Here is a 14,385-nt window from a genome sequence, read left to right as displayed (position 1 = left end):
ATAGCTACGAGAAAGACTAGTCCAATCCATAATGATGTACCGGAAAATACAACATTTTTATTATTTGACCAACCATCAGGAGAAGCAAATACAAGGGGTACACTAATTACTAAGACTGAGGAAGTCGCAATTAATGCAAAAACAGCTAATTGGAAAGCAATAGTCATATTTCTAATCCTCCAAGCTACCATCAAATAAAGTTGACTACATATTTGATCCCTCACTTAACCAAAATTGTAAAAAAATACAAGAAGTAGGAGGGGTTTAATCATGAATCCATTGATTCTTCTCTTTAATTAAAATTTATTACTTAACCTCTTTTTTATTTGGATATGGGGGTGAGAGGAGGTTATTTAGTCTTTATTTCACAAGCGGGTATAGCGGATCCTGTATCCGTGTATACAGTATACAGAGATATATCGAAAAGGAACTTGTATCTGATATCTTTCTAGAGGTTAATAAATATTTTTATTTTTTATATGGCTATGTTCTATTTGTAGGAGTAAAATAAGGATTAGGCGGTGGAGAGATGGCTGAGTGGTTGATAGCTCCGGTCTTGAAAACCGGTATAGTTCTAGGAACTATCGAGGGTTCGAATCCCTCTCTCTCCTTTTGCTTATTGAATACGTTTGTTTCTTTCATTTTTTTTTATTCTGTCCCTTATCTTTCTTTCATAAAAAGGAATGAATGGCTCGGCTAGATAGAATAACCGAGCCAGAACAGAAAAAAAGTAGAACAGGTATAAATAAGAAAATCTTAGTTAAGAGGGTTCATGTAAAGAACAGGTTCCAAATCACGATCGATTCCCTTTTCAAAACCTGCTGCAGCAGCTCGGGCTCTTCCTGCATGCCATAAATGGCCCACAAAAAAGAAGAATCCTAGAACAAAATGAGAAGTTGATAACCAACTTCTAGGAGAGACATAATTAACTGCATTGATCTCGGTCGCTACGCCACCCACGGAATTTAAAGAGCCTAAAGGAGCGTGGGTCATATATTCTGCTGAGCGCCGTTCTTGCCAAGGTTGTATGTCTTTTTTCAACCTACTCAAGTCCAAACCGTTGGGGCCCCTTAGAGGTTCTAACCATGGAGCACGAAGGTCCCAAAAACGCATAGTTTCCCCTCCAAAGATAACCTCCCCAGTTGGGGAACGCATTAGATATTTCCCTAAACCTGTGGGTCCTTGAGCGGATCCCACATTAGCTCCAAGACGCTGGTCTCTAACTAGAAAAGTAAATGCTTGAGCTTGAGAAGCTTCTGGCCCGGTGGGTCCATAAAACTCACTCGGATAAGCTGTATTATTGAACCATACAAAACAACAAGCGATAAAACCAAAGACAGATAAAGCAGCTAAACTATAAGACAAGTAAGCTTCTCCAGACCATACAAATGCACGGCGAGCCCATGCGAAGGGTTTGGTTAAAATATGCCAAATTCCCCCAAATACACAAATAAAACCCAACCATACATGTCCACCAATTATATCTTCTAAATCATCTACACTAACAATCCACCCTTCTCCCCCAAAAGGAGATTTTAGTAAATAACCAAATATAACACTGGGACTAAGGGTCAAATTGGTAATTTTTCTTACATCTCCCCCCCCAGGGGCCCAGGTATCATATACACCGCCAAAATAAAGAGCCTTGAGTACTAGAAGAAAAGCACCTAGACCTAACAAAATTAAGTGAATACCCAAAATTGTAGTCATTTTATTTCTATCTTTCCAGACATAACCAAAGAATGGAAAAGATTCTTCAAGAGTCTCGGGTCCCAGAAGCGCGTGATAAATGCCACCGAAGCCTAAGACTGCGGAGGAAATTAGGTGAAGTACGCCAGATACAAAGTATGGAAAAGTATCTAGAACTTCCCCCCCTGGCCCTACTCCCCAACCTAGAGTAGCTAAGTGTGGAAGTAAAATCAACCCTTGTTCATACATGGGCTTTTCTGGTACGAAATGGGCCACTTCAAATAGGTTCATTGCTCCGGCCCAGAATACGATTAATCCGGCATGGGCTACGTGAGCTCCAAGTAGTTTACCGGACAAATTGATAAGTCTGGCATTCCCAGCCCACCAAGCAAAGCCGGTGGTTTCTTGGTCACGACCAGCTAAAACGAAAGTTCCATTAAAGAGCGTTTCCACGTGGTAGAACCTCCTCAGGGAATATAAGATTTTCATGAGGCTGATCCTGAGCTGCCATCCACGCACGAATACCCTCGTTTAAAAGAATATTTTTGGTGTAGAAAGTCTCGAATTCAGGATCTTCCGCTGCACGGATTTCCTGGGAAACAAAGTCATAGGCACGTAAGTTCAGAGCCAAGCCAACTACGCCAATAGCACTCATCCATAAACCGGTGACGGGTACAAATAGCATAAAGAAATGTAACCAACGTTTATTGGAAAAAGCAACACCAAAGATTTGGGACCAAAAGCGGTTAGCAGTGACCATTGAATAAGTTTCTTCAGCTTGAGTTGGGTTAAAAGCACGGAAGGTATTTGCACCATCACCGTCCTCAAATAGAGTGTTTTCTACGGTTGCTCCATGAATAGCGCATAGCAGAGCCGCGCCTAATACTCCGGCAACTCCCATCATATGAAATGGGTTCAACGTCCAATTATGAAATCCTTGGAAGAAAAGGATGAATCGAAATATCGCTGCTACGCCAAAACTCGGCGCAAAGAACCAACCAGATTGCCCCAGTGGATAAATAAGGAATACCGAAACAAAAACAGCAATTGGACCAGAGAATGAGATTGCATTATAAGGCCGCAATTGAACAGACCGAGCAAGTTCAAATTGGCGTAACATGAAACCTATTAGTGCAAAAGCCCCGTGGAGAGCTACAAAAGTCCATAGACCGCCTAATTGACACCAACGAGTAAAATCTCCTTGTGCTTCTGGCCCCCATAGTAGCAACAAAGAGTGTGCTAAACTATTGGCAGGGGTAGAAACTGCTGCGGTTAAGAAATTACAACCTTCCAAATAGGAACTTGCCAATCCATGGGTATACCAAGAAGTTACAAAAGTTGTCCCTGTAAACCAACCCCCTAAAGCGAAATAAGCACAAGGAAAGAGCAATAGGCCAGACCATCCTACAAAAACGAAACGGTCCCTTCGTAACCAGTCATCCATAGTATCAAATAGATCATTTTCTTCTTTAGGAACTCTACCAAGGGCTATAGTCATAGTGATCCTCCTATTCAATTACTTCAACCATTTCCGAGCACCTCATATCACTTTCCAAGGCATATGATAGTTTTATATCTGTGGACGATTTCTTTCTCGTTCAATGCCCTTTTTCAATGGTCTCGAAGAGAGAAATTTTCCATTTTTATCTATGGAGTCACAACCGAGGTCGTTGTAAATCCATGAATTTGATTCGATTTGTTTTTCTTATCTTATACTTATAGAAATAAACCTTTGAATTCAGCATTATTCCAAGACTCCTATTTCAAAGTCTATCTTTTAAGGGAAAAATGAAAATAAAAGTAACCCCTTTTTTCCCATTCCCTCTCTATTGCATGGGGGGAAGAACTAAAATGGAGGATTCTGAAAAAAAAAAGGACCTTCGAAATCAATTTTTATGTGTAGCGCAAAGGAGTTGCGATTTCTTCTTATTCCTATAGAACATCTAGTAACAAGAATATGAAATCGTAAATAGCGAAAAATTCTTGTCTTGCGCGGTCTAAGTCTAAGGAAATACGAAAAATTCGCTTATACAATTTCATCTACATCGAATTTATATATCAGAATAGCGGATAGAGGCATCATTCAAGGAGTCAGGTCTACTTACTTTATGCTTCTTTCCAATTTTATGGTGGATTTGATAAGAACCCTTTTTGCTTTCTTGATAAATAATCGACAAAAAAAAAAAAAGCGTTTTTTTATATATAGCTTGTTTTATTATAATTATAACAAGTCCTATATGGAAATGCCCGCTAAAGAGAAAATCTATTTGATTGTCTCTCGGTCAATATCGATTTTTACAAAGAAAAAACAAGAATTTTCTTCTTTTTTTTATTAACATTAAGAAAAAAGAATATAACTAAAATGGAATTGGCAATATAATTTTTATAGACTTTTGAAAGAAAAAAAGGGGTTTTTTGCAACCGTTATTTCTTATTTCTTGCCTATATCATATCACGGAAACCTTTCGCTTTGGAACGTGGAGAGATGGCTGAGTGGACTAAAGCGGCGGATTGCTAATCCGTTGTACAATTTTTTTGTACCGAGGGTTCGAATCCCTCTCTTTCCGCTCCCTTGGATCATTTGGGACTTTCAAACTGGAAAGAATTCTGACCCCCGGATTTTCTCATAGATAAATGTACGAAACAAATCCAATTTGTAAGAAAAAAAAAAAATTGAATTTTTACTCCTCGCGTCCAGGATTCCGTCCTGGATCATTAGATAAGAATCCAAAGATAAAGAGTGAAACAAAGAATATCACTACTGTATAAACAAAAAGTTTGAGAGTAAGCATTACATAATCTCCAAGATTTTTTTTTAAGGAATAGATTACCAGTTTTTCCTTACCACACGGATCCACTAGGATGGTTTTTTTTGATACCTAAAAATGCAAAAATGAATTCTGGAAAAAAATTGCAAGAATTCATTTATAATAAGAACTCTTATCAATAGCAAAAATAGGGTTAGGTGGTATTGAATAGGTATTGTGTAGGTACCTAAAGGTACCTGCTCAACCTAGGTGCAGGGGAGTAGAAAGGCTGATCCAAATTTATTGCTGTAGCTACCCATTCAATGTAGAATAATTTCAATTTTAGAATTGAGGGTTCATAATATAAAAATATAAAACTTCTCGGCTTTTACCCATTTTAATTTTTTTTTTTGGAATGAACACATCATTCAATTTGGCATACAGAGTACTAAAGATTTCATCGAAAACTTACAGCAGCTTGCCAAACAAAGGCTAATAGAAAAAAGAATAGAGGTATAACAGGCATAATATCCACGATTGGATTGAAAATAGCATAAGCTTCGGGCAATTTGGCAAAGAAAAAACTAGTAGGATAAAGAACAGAATTAAAACAGATACAGGTTAAACTAAGTATATTAGGCATAACAAGCATTTCATTCTTGTAGAGTAAATAATTGGATTTTGATTGAGTTATTTTTTTAAGGGAAAGAAGGAAAAGGCAGATTCAAAATCTTTTTTTCTTCGGACTTTCCCAAACACAAAATACCTCCTTGTATTCGCACTCTCAAATGAGAGTGGAATAAATTCGACTTTCATATAATATCTTAATAGAATTCCATGTAATGATCAATGCATTTTTTTGATTCTATATTATCTGCATGTGTAGAATACTAGCAAGAGAATATCTCTTCTTTATTTATGTAATTGAAATGGTATTGACGAATAACAAATAAACATAATAGTGTTTATTAGTGTCGCATAAAACCCGAAATGGGGCGTGGCCAAGTGGTAAGGCAGCGGGTTTTGGTCCCGTTACTCGGAGGTTCGAATCCTTCCGTCCCAGATTGTTTCTGATGAAACAAACGGTGAAATCATATAGTACTCCGTATGAGACAAAAGTTTATTAAAGAGAATAATGATATCTTATGTTTTCTCAGAAAACATAATAAAGTCTTAAGTCCAGTCAAATTGACTACCTTTATTTTCATGAAAAAAATGGGATCTAGCAGGCACATTCAGGATATGCCTCTACTATGATCACTTAATAATCACTTAATAATCACTTAATCATATTTTTTTCTTCCTTTTGGTCTTCGAGTCGAAGAAGTACCAAAAACAATTAACTACCAAAAACTTTCAATCTATTCATTGGAATAGTTTATTTAGTTATTATAGTTAATTGTTTTTGGTACGGAAAAAATATATTACTAATAGAATTCTAATTCTAGTAATTAAATGAATTAAACTTTTTTGGAGGTTGATAGTTTATTTATTGAGGAAGAGTCAATCCTTCTCTTCTCACTTCAAGATTGATCATCTCGAGCCATCCGTTGAGGGTGGAAATTTAATAATAAATAAGTTTTAAGCAAACTTGTTTAGTCGTCTTTTTCTATGTTTCATTCATATGATAGAATTCGAATATGGGTTTAAATAAATTGGATCTTGGCGGAGGCTTCCCGGATAAATACTTACTTTCTTTTATCCATATTGCTCCATAGATAGCAAGTTTTAATTTTAATTAGTATACAAAAAACAAAACCAATGACTATTCATGATTCCATCCATATTGGATCAATTTTCTATACCACTTTGCAATGAAAAGAGGAATGTTTGTTATGGTAAAACTTCGTTTAAAACGATGTGGTAGAAAGCAACGTGCGACTTGAAGGACATGATCGATTGTGGATTTTGCTATCCATCATTTTCCATAGTAATGAAAATGCTCTTGGCTCGACATAGCCTGTTCTATTCGTTCCGAACCAAATTTGCGCAGGGTTTAAGTAACATAGTACACGATGGAGCTCGAGAGGACAGAGTTTATTTTTTATCAAGGGAAAGAATCTAGGGTTAGTGAAAACTAATAAATTAGGCCAACTTTGTCAGTCTATCCTTAATATAGAAATAAATCGAAAGGTTAAAATACGAAGAAAGTCCAATAAAAGTATATCAGAATCAATCCCCCTTATTAGATTTCTATAGAAGAGATAAATGCTTTATCGAAGGAAATAAGAAAAAAGGGTATGTTGCTACTCTTTTGAAAGAAAAAAATAGGAATTCCCGAAGTAATGTCTAAACCCAAGGATTTCACAAATCAAAGATAAAGGATTCCAGAACAAGTAAACACAATTTTCAATTGTCTCAACAACAGAGTTGGATCAGAATAAGGAATAAAAGTCAATTCGTTCGAAATGAGACAAAGAAAAGAGTTTAAAGACGACTCAAAAATTTTTGAAGGATTTTGCCTTCGAAGTTTCTCAGGCAGAATTAGCCAACTTGAGTCATGAGTATAAATGAAATTTGTTTTTTCTGTAAGGAAATTAATGGACGTCATAGTCTAATTTCTATTATTATCGACAGAAATTCGAATCATTTTCTCGAGCCGTATGAGGAGAAAACCTCCTATACGTTTCTAGGGGGGGCGTTGTTTATCTACATCTATCCCAATAAGCTGTCTATCGAATCGTTGCAATTGATGTTCGATCTCGAAGAGAAGGAAGAGATCTTCGAAAAGTAGGTTTTTATGATCCGATAAAGAATCAAACTTGTTTAAATGTTCCAGCTATTCTCTATTTCCTTGAAAAGGGTGCTCAACCGACAAGAACTGTTTATGATATTTTAAGGAAGGCGGAATTCTTTAAAGAAAAAGAAAGAACTTTGAGTTAATTGAAGAACTAAATGAATAAAAAAGTAGGATAGGAGAAGATTATTAGTATTCCTCGTTGTCTAATTATTTAGACACAATTTACCTCTTTCTTAATCCTATTTGGATTTATATCGTGCCAATCCAACATAAGCCCCTATTTTATTTACTTTTTCTATCTAATTTGTTTTCTTACCATTGTATTTCCATTGACAAAGGTCTATTGAACAAATAGAATTTGTAGATAGATGGGTCTCTTTATCCTCACTCCATATTTAATTTTTCTGCTTACACTTCGCTCAAATGATAAGGGTGTTCCTCTTGCATGTATTCTCATACAATATAATATATATTTTTTTTAATAAAAATCGCTAAAAAAAGGAGAATTTGGCCATCGTGATTAGGGTCGCTCTTTTTTTTCACTTTAGTGGAATTTAACCGGACCTGTTCGTTTTGCCATTTGAGTGTTTTTCATGGTCGATAAAATCTTTCTTTTGATGTCTTGCTAGTTCAATGTTTTGACAGAAGCGCGCGGTGTAATTCCATTGATTTTTGGATTTCGATCGTATCTAAGATCCTTTTTTTATCTGGGTTGCTAACTCAATGGTAGAGTACTCGGCTTTTAAGTGCGACTATGATCTTTTACACATTTGGATGAAACAACAAATTCGTCCAGACTCTTGGTAGAGTCTAGAAGACCACGACTGATCCTCAAAGGTAATGAATGGAAAAAATAGCATGTCGTAATAAAATCAATCTTTTTTGAATGGAATCCAAAATTACGATTTTCTGGGTCTAGTGAATAAATGGATAGAGCCTGGCTCCAATTCTGGTAAAATAAAAAGCAACGAGCTTAACTTCCTAATTGGAAGGATTCCCCGCTCTAATTAGACGTTAAAAATAGATTAGTGCCGGATGTGGGGAAAGGTTGGGTTTTCCTATGAGTGGACCCTTTATTTTTTCTTTTTTTTTAGAAATCCTAATTATTCTTGATTATGGATTGAATAAGGGATGTTATGGATTGAATGTGTAAAAGAAGCAGTATATTGATAAAGAGGCTGTATTCCAAAGTCAAAAGAGCGATTGGCCTGCAAAAATAAAAAACTTGTTCTGTTCTTTTTTGTAATTTAGAACAAACATAAACTAATTCGGTAGAAAAGGAGCGGAAAAAGATCCGTGGATTAGACTCCCTTTCTTTCCAGGGTTTGTATTAAAAATGCAACACCCTGTTCTGACCATATTGCACTATGTATCATCATTCGATAAACCGAGAAATGCTTCTTCTCTCTGATTCAAGTAGAAATACAAATGGAAAAATTCGAAGGGTATTCAGAAAAACAGAAATCTCGTCAACAATACTTTGTCTACCCACTTCTCTTTCAGGAGTATATTTATGCATTTGCTCATGATTATGGATTAAACGGTTCTGAACCTGTGGAAATAGTTAGTTGGAATAACAAGAAATTTAGTTCACTACTTGTGAAACGTTTAATTATTCGAATGTATCAGCAGAATTTTTTGGATAACTCGGTTAATCATCCTAATCAAGATCGATTATTGGATTACAAAATTTTTTTTTATTCTGAGTTTTATTCTCAGATTCTATCTGAGGGGTTTGCGATTGTTGTGGAAATCCCATTCTCGCTACGGGAATTATCTTGTCCGAAAGAAAAAGAAATACCAAAGTTTCAGAATTTACGCTCTATTCATTCAATATTTCCCTTTTTAGAAGACAAATTTTTGCATTTGGATTATCTATCACATATAGAAATACCCTATCCTATCCATTTGGAAATCTTGGTTCAACTCCTTCAATACCGTATCCAAGATGTTCCATCTTTGCATTTATTGCGATTCTTTCTCAACTACTATTCGAATTGGAATAGTTTTATTACTTCAATGAAATCCATTCTTTTTTTTCAAAAAGAAAATAAAAGACTAGTTAAATTCCTATATAACTCTTATGTATCAGAATATGAATTTTTCTTGTTGTTTCTTCGTAAACAATCTTCTTGCTTACCATTAGCATATTCTGGAACTTTTCTGGAACGAATCCACTTTTCTAGGAAGATGGAACATTTTGGGATAATGTACCCTGGTTTTTCTCGGAAAACCTTATGGTTCTTTATGGATCCTCTTATACATTATGTTCGATATCAAGGAAAGGCAATTCTTGCATCAAAAGGCAGTTTTTTTTTGAAAAAGAAATGGAAATGCTACCTTATCAATTTCTGGCAATATTATTTCTTTTTTTGGACTCAGCCGCGAAGAATCCATATAAACCAATTAGCAAACTCTTGCTTCGATTTTATGGGATACCTTTCAAGTGTACCAAAAAGTCCTTTGTTGGTAAGGAATCAAATGCTGGAGAATTCATTTCTCATAGATACTCGAATGAAAAAATTCGATACCATAGTCCCCGCTACTCTCCTCATAGGATACTTATCAAAAGCTCAATTTTGTACTGGATCGGGGCATCCTATTAGTAAACCCATTTGGACGGATTTATCAGATTGGGATATTCTTGATCGATTTGGTCGGATATGTAGAAATCTTTTTCATTATCATAGTGGATCTTCGAAAAAACGGACTTTGTATCGACTAAAGTATATACTTCGACTTTCATGCGCTAGAACTTTAGCTCGTAAACATAAAAGCACGGTACGAACTTTTATGCAACGATTGGGTTCGGCATTTTTAGAAGAATTTTTTACGGAAGAAGAGCAAGTTTTTTCTTTGATGTTCACCAAAACAACTCTTTTTTCTTTCAGTGGATCACACACTGAGCGTATTTGGTATTTGGATATTATAGGTATCAATGACCTGGTCAACCCTCTTAATTAATCATTAGACAAAACTAATAAACAGGAAAGGGTTGATAAATGATCAAGAAAAAACTTTCATATTTTTCATTCTGAAATGTTCCTTTTATTATAATAAAGAGTAGGTGAATCAACTTACTAATTAAAAAATTAGTAGAACTTCCTCTTTGGAATAGAATATTGGCTATTTCTACATAGGGAAAGTCGTGTGCAATGAAAAATGCAAGCACGATTTGGGGAGGGATTTTTCTCTATTGTAACAAGGAAGAATTATCTACTCCATCCGACTAGTTCCGGGTTCGAGTCCCGGGCAACCCATATAGAAAAGACCCATCAAAGTTTTTAACTTTTACTCACTTCATTTACAAATACAAAATTATTGGTTTGGTTAATTTATTTATATGGATAGCCAATCTTTGGGCTGACTTGGTTGACATTGGTATATAGTCTATGTTATACTGTTAAATAACAAGCCTTCTATTATCTATATTCTAGTTAATACGTGTGCTTGGGAGTCCTTGCAATTTGAATAAACCAAGATCTTACCATGACTGCAATTTTAGAGAGACGCGAAAGTACAAGCCTGTGGGGTCGCTTCTGCAACTGGATAACTAGCACTGAAAATCGTCTTTACATCGGATGGTTCGGTGTTTTGATGATCCCTACCTTATTGACCGCAACTTCTGTATTTATTATCGCCTTCATCGCTGCCCCTCCAGTAGATATTGATGGTATTCGCGAGCCTGTTTCTGGTTCTTTACTTTATGGAAACAATATTATCTCTGGTGCTATTATTCCTACTTCTGCGGCGATCGGATTGCACTTTTACCCAATTTGGGAAGCTGCATCTGTTGATGAGTGGTTATACAATGGTGGTCCTTATGAGCTAATTGTTCTACACTTCTTACTTGGTGTAGCTTGTTATATGGGTCGTGAGTGGGAACTTAGTTTCCGTCTGGGTATGCGTCCTTGGATTGCTGTTGCATATTCAGCTCCTGTTGCAGCTGCTACTGCTGTTTTCTTGATTTACCCTATTGGTCAAGGAAGCTTTTCTGATGGTATGCCTTTAGGAATCTCTGGTACTTTCAACTTTATGATTGTATTCCAGGCAGAGCACAACATCCTTATGCATCCATTCCACATGTTAGGTGTAGCTGGTGTATTCGGCGGTTCCCTATTCAGTGCTATGCATGGTTCCTTGGTAACCTCTAGTTTGATCAGGGAAACTACTGAAAATGAATCTGCTAATGAGGGTTACAAATTTGGTCAAGAGGAAGAGACTTATAATATTGTGGCTGCTCATGGTTATTTTGGCCGATTAATCTTCCAATATGCTAGTTTCAACAACTCTCGTTCTTTACACTTCTTCTTGGCTGCTTGGCCTGTAGTAGGAATCTGGTTCACTGCTTTAGGTATTAGTACTATGGCTTTCAACCTAAATGGTTTCAATTTCAACCAATCTGTAGTTGATAGTCAAGGTCGCGTTATTAATACTTGGGCTGATATCATCAACCGTGCTAACCTTGGTATGGAAGTAATGCACGAACGTAATGCTCACAACTTCCCTCTAGACTTAGCTGCTGTTGAAGTTCCAGCTATTAATGGATAAGGTTTTTCTGCTAACATATAAGAATTTTTGAAGAAAGAAAAGACAAAAATACCCAATATCTTGTTCTAGCAAGATATTGGGTATTTTGAATCTTTTTTTTCTTCTTAATCTTTCTATTCAGAATTCAGTTAACGACGAGATTTAGTATCCTTTCTTGCATTTTCATAACTCGTAAAATGCCGAGTAGGCACGAATTCTCCCAATTTGCGACCTACCATAGGATTTGTTATGTAAATAGGTATATGTTCCTTTCCATTATGAATCGCAATTGTATGGCCAACCATTGTGGGTAGAATGCTAGATGCCCGGGACCACGTTACTATTGTTTCTTTCTCCTCCTTCATATTGACCTTTTCTATCTTTGCCAATAAATGATGAGCTACAAAAGGATTCGTTTTTTTTCGTGTCACAGCTGATTACTCCTTTTTTCCTTTTTAAAGAGTGGCATTCTATGTCCAATATCTCGATCGAAGTACGGAGGTCAGAATAAATAGAATAATGATCAACGGAAAAAAGAAAAAAATCCTTTAGCTGGATAAGGGGCGGATGTAGCCAAGTGGATCAAGGCAGTGGATTGTGAATCCACCATGCGCGGGTTCAATTCCCGTCGTTCGCCCATCGCATTATTGCAAATTCCAAAAATGCAATTTTCCATATTCCTAGTTACGTATTTACTTACGGCGACGAAGAATAAAACTATCGCTATATTTTTTCCTTTTCCTAGTTCTTCTTCCAAGCGCAGGATAACCCCAAGGGGTTGTGGGTTTTTTTCTACCAATGGGAGCTTTCCCTTCACCGCCCCCATGGGGGTGGTCCACAGGGTTCATAACTACCCCTCTTACTACGGGGCGTTTACCTAGCCAACACTTAGATCCGGCTCTACCCAAACTTTTTTGGTTCACCCCAACATTACCCACTTGTCCGACTGTTGCTAAGCAATTTTGGGATACTAAACGGACCTCCCCAGATGGTAATCTTAAAGTGGCCGATTTACCCTCTTTTGCAATGAGTTTCGCTACAGCACCTGCTGCTCTAGCTAATTGCCCACCCCTTCCACGTGTGATTTCTATGTTATGCATGGCCGTGCCTAAGGGCATATCGGTTGAAGTAGATTCTTCTTTTCTCTCAAAAAACCCCTTCCCAAACTGTACAAGCTTCTTCCAAAGCATACGGCTTTCTAGATGTATATGACGATCTCTAGACAGATGGATCTTATATGAATCATATGATGAAGTACCACATGAGTGGATATATAGGAAAGGAATCCAAATCTGCCGAATCGCTCATGTTATGATCTTCTACATCCTAGGTCTCTGCGTTCCGTCATCTGGCTTATGTTCTTCATGTAGCATTCAGATCGAATGACTCTATGAAATTACGTCGATACTTCCACATATTATGGGTAACGTAGGAGACATCCCTATTTTCCCCCGGGGGTCTTAATTACCACTGCTTAGCTTTCAATTTGCCTCTGACCATCAAATTAAATGTGAATAACCCGTCCTCCTCTCTTTGAAACAAGGGGCGCTTCCGGTTCTGTGCGTGCTTCAAACAATTTTGTCTTCTCCATATTACCATATCTCTAGAGTCAATAATTTTCTATGAGGAACTACTGAACTCAATCACTTGCTGCCGTTACTCAACAGTTTTCTGTTGAGGTCTATCCCGTAGAGGTAGTCAAATTGGATCAGTGATCGATTTCTAGGTTTCGTCGTAAACCTAATTGGTTACTTCCAATTACGTAAATCAATAGTTCAAACCGCACTCAAAGGTAGGGCATTTCCCATTGATATAGGAACTTTTGTACCAGAAACAATAGTATCTCCAATTATAGCCCCTCTGGGATGTAAAATATATCTCTTCTCACCATCCCCATAGTGTATGAGACAAATGTATGCATTTCGATTAGGGTCGTATTCTATGGTTACGATTCTACCAGATATGTCTTTTTGATTCCGTCGAAAATCTATTTTACGGTATAGGCGCTTATGACCTCCCCCTCTATGCCTTGCGGTAATGATTCCTCTGGAATTACGACCTTTACCACAACGGTGCCGTCCATGGATCAAATTATTTCGTGGATTGGATTTCACTTGCCTGTCTACGGTTCCCTTGCGTGTGCTCGGGATAGGTGTTTTGTATAAATGTTTCGCCGTATTATTAAGTATTCTCCTTTAGTTTTTTTCTCTATCTAGAAGTGGAATAGAATAACCCGGTTGAAGGGTAATGATCATACGTCTGTAATGCATTGTATGGCCCAGAATAGGTCCTATTCTTCTACCTTTTCCAGGTAGTCGATGGCTATTCACAGCTACCACCTTAACACCAAAGAAGAGTTCGACCCAATGCTTTATTTCTGTCTTAGTGAATCCCGATTCGACATTAAAAGTATATTGATTCTTTCCCAATAAACGAAGACTTTTTTCTGTAAATACTGCGTATTTGATTCCATCCATAAATCGACTTTCCCTCCTATGCTCTGAGTTCCAGTATCGATAAGAATTCGAGTTCTTATTGTTCTTATGTTATGGTATGAATATACCATACCAATTCGTTATGTATGGATGATGGATGAGATTCCATGGATAGAGAGCCAGTTCCAATAGACTTATGGAATGTTCCCGTTCGTGTGCATCCAGCAGGAATTGAACCCGCAAA

The 14,385-nt window shown here is 36.9% G+C and overlaps 4 protein-coding genes and 2 non-coding genes across 6 annotated transcripts in view; 4 read left to right on the top strand and 2 right to left on the bottom strand.

The window, feature by feature from the left end:
* Positions 1–523: 523 nt before the first annotated feature.
* On the top strand, positions 524–611 carry TRNAS-UGA. The gene has a single exon. It is a non-coding gene; the product is annotated as a tRNA-Ser (tRNA).
* A 1,384-nt stretch (positions 612–1,995) lies between these two features.
* Positions 1,996–3,191, bottom strand: LOC123418529 (photosystem II D2 protein). Its single transcript, XM_045107019.1, has one exon. It carries the CDS (start codon positions 3,185–3,187, stop codon positions 2,126–2,128), a length of 1,062 nt encoding a protein of 353 aa, XP_044962954.1. The 5' UTR covers positions 3,188–3,191; the 3' UTR covers positions 1,996–2,125.
* A 977-nt stretch (positions 3,192–4,168) lies between these two features.
* On the top strand, positions 4,169–4,256 carry TRNAS-GCU. The gene has a single exon. It is a non-coding gene; the product is annotated as a tRNA-Ser (tRNA).
* A 4,348-nt stretch (positions 4,257–8,604) lies between these two features.
* On the top strand, positions 8,605–10,233 carry LOC123418526 (maturase K). Its single transcript, XM_045107017.1, has one exon. It carries the CDS (start codon positions 8,605–8,607, stop codon positions 10,138–10,140), a length of 1,536 nt encoding a protein of 511 aa, XP_044962952.1. The 3' UTR covers positions 10,141–10,233.
* Positions 10,234–10,576: 343 nt separating this feature from the next.
* LOC123418531 (photosystem II protein D1) lies at positions 10,577–11,763 on the top strand. Its single transcript, XM_045107020.1, has one exon. It carries the CDS (start codon positions 10,666–10,668, stop codon positions 11,725–11,727), a length of 1,062 nt encoding a protein of 353 aa, XP_044962955.1. The 5' UTR covers positions 10,577–10,665; the 3' UTR covers positions 11,728–11,763.
* A 68-nt stretch (positions 11,764–11,831) lies between these two features.
* LOC123418524 (50S ribosomal protein L2, chloroplastic) overlaps positions 11,832–14,385 on the bottom strand; it is a 2,594-nt gene continuing 40 nt past the window's right edge. The window contains exons 2-3 of the mRNA XM_045107015.1: positions 13,493–13,899; positions 11,832–12,829 (exon numbers count right to left, since the gene is read on the bottom strand). Of these exons, the coding sequence (XP_044962950.1) occupies positions 12,399–12,829; positions 13,493–13,899 (838 nt within the window). The 3' untranslated portion in view covers positions 11,832–12,398. The remainder of the gene's footprint in view (positions 12,830–13,492; positions 13,900–14,385) is intronic.

This window comes from Hordeum vulgare, unplaced genomic scaffold, assembly GCF_904849725.1.
Source record: "Hordeum vulgare subsp. vulgare unplaced genomic scaffold, MorexV3_pseudomolecules_assembly, whole genome shotgun sequence".
Classification (NCBI taxonomy): Eukaryota; Viridiplantae; Streptophyta; class Magnoliopsida; order Poales; family Poaceae; genus Hordeum; species Hordeum vulgare.
Note: the sequence above shows the minus strand (reverse complement) of the source record. Positions and strands in the feature narration are given on the sequence as shown.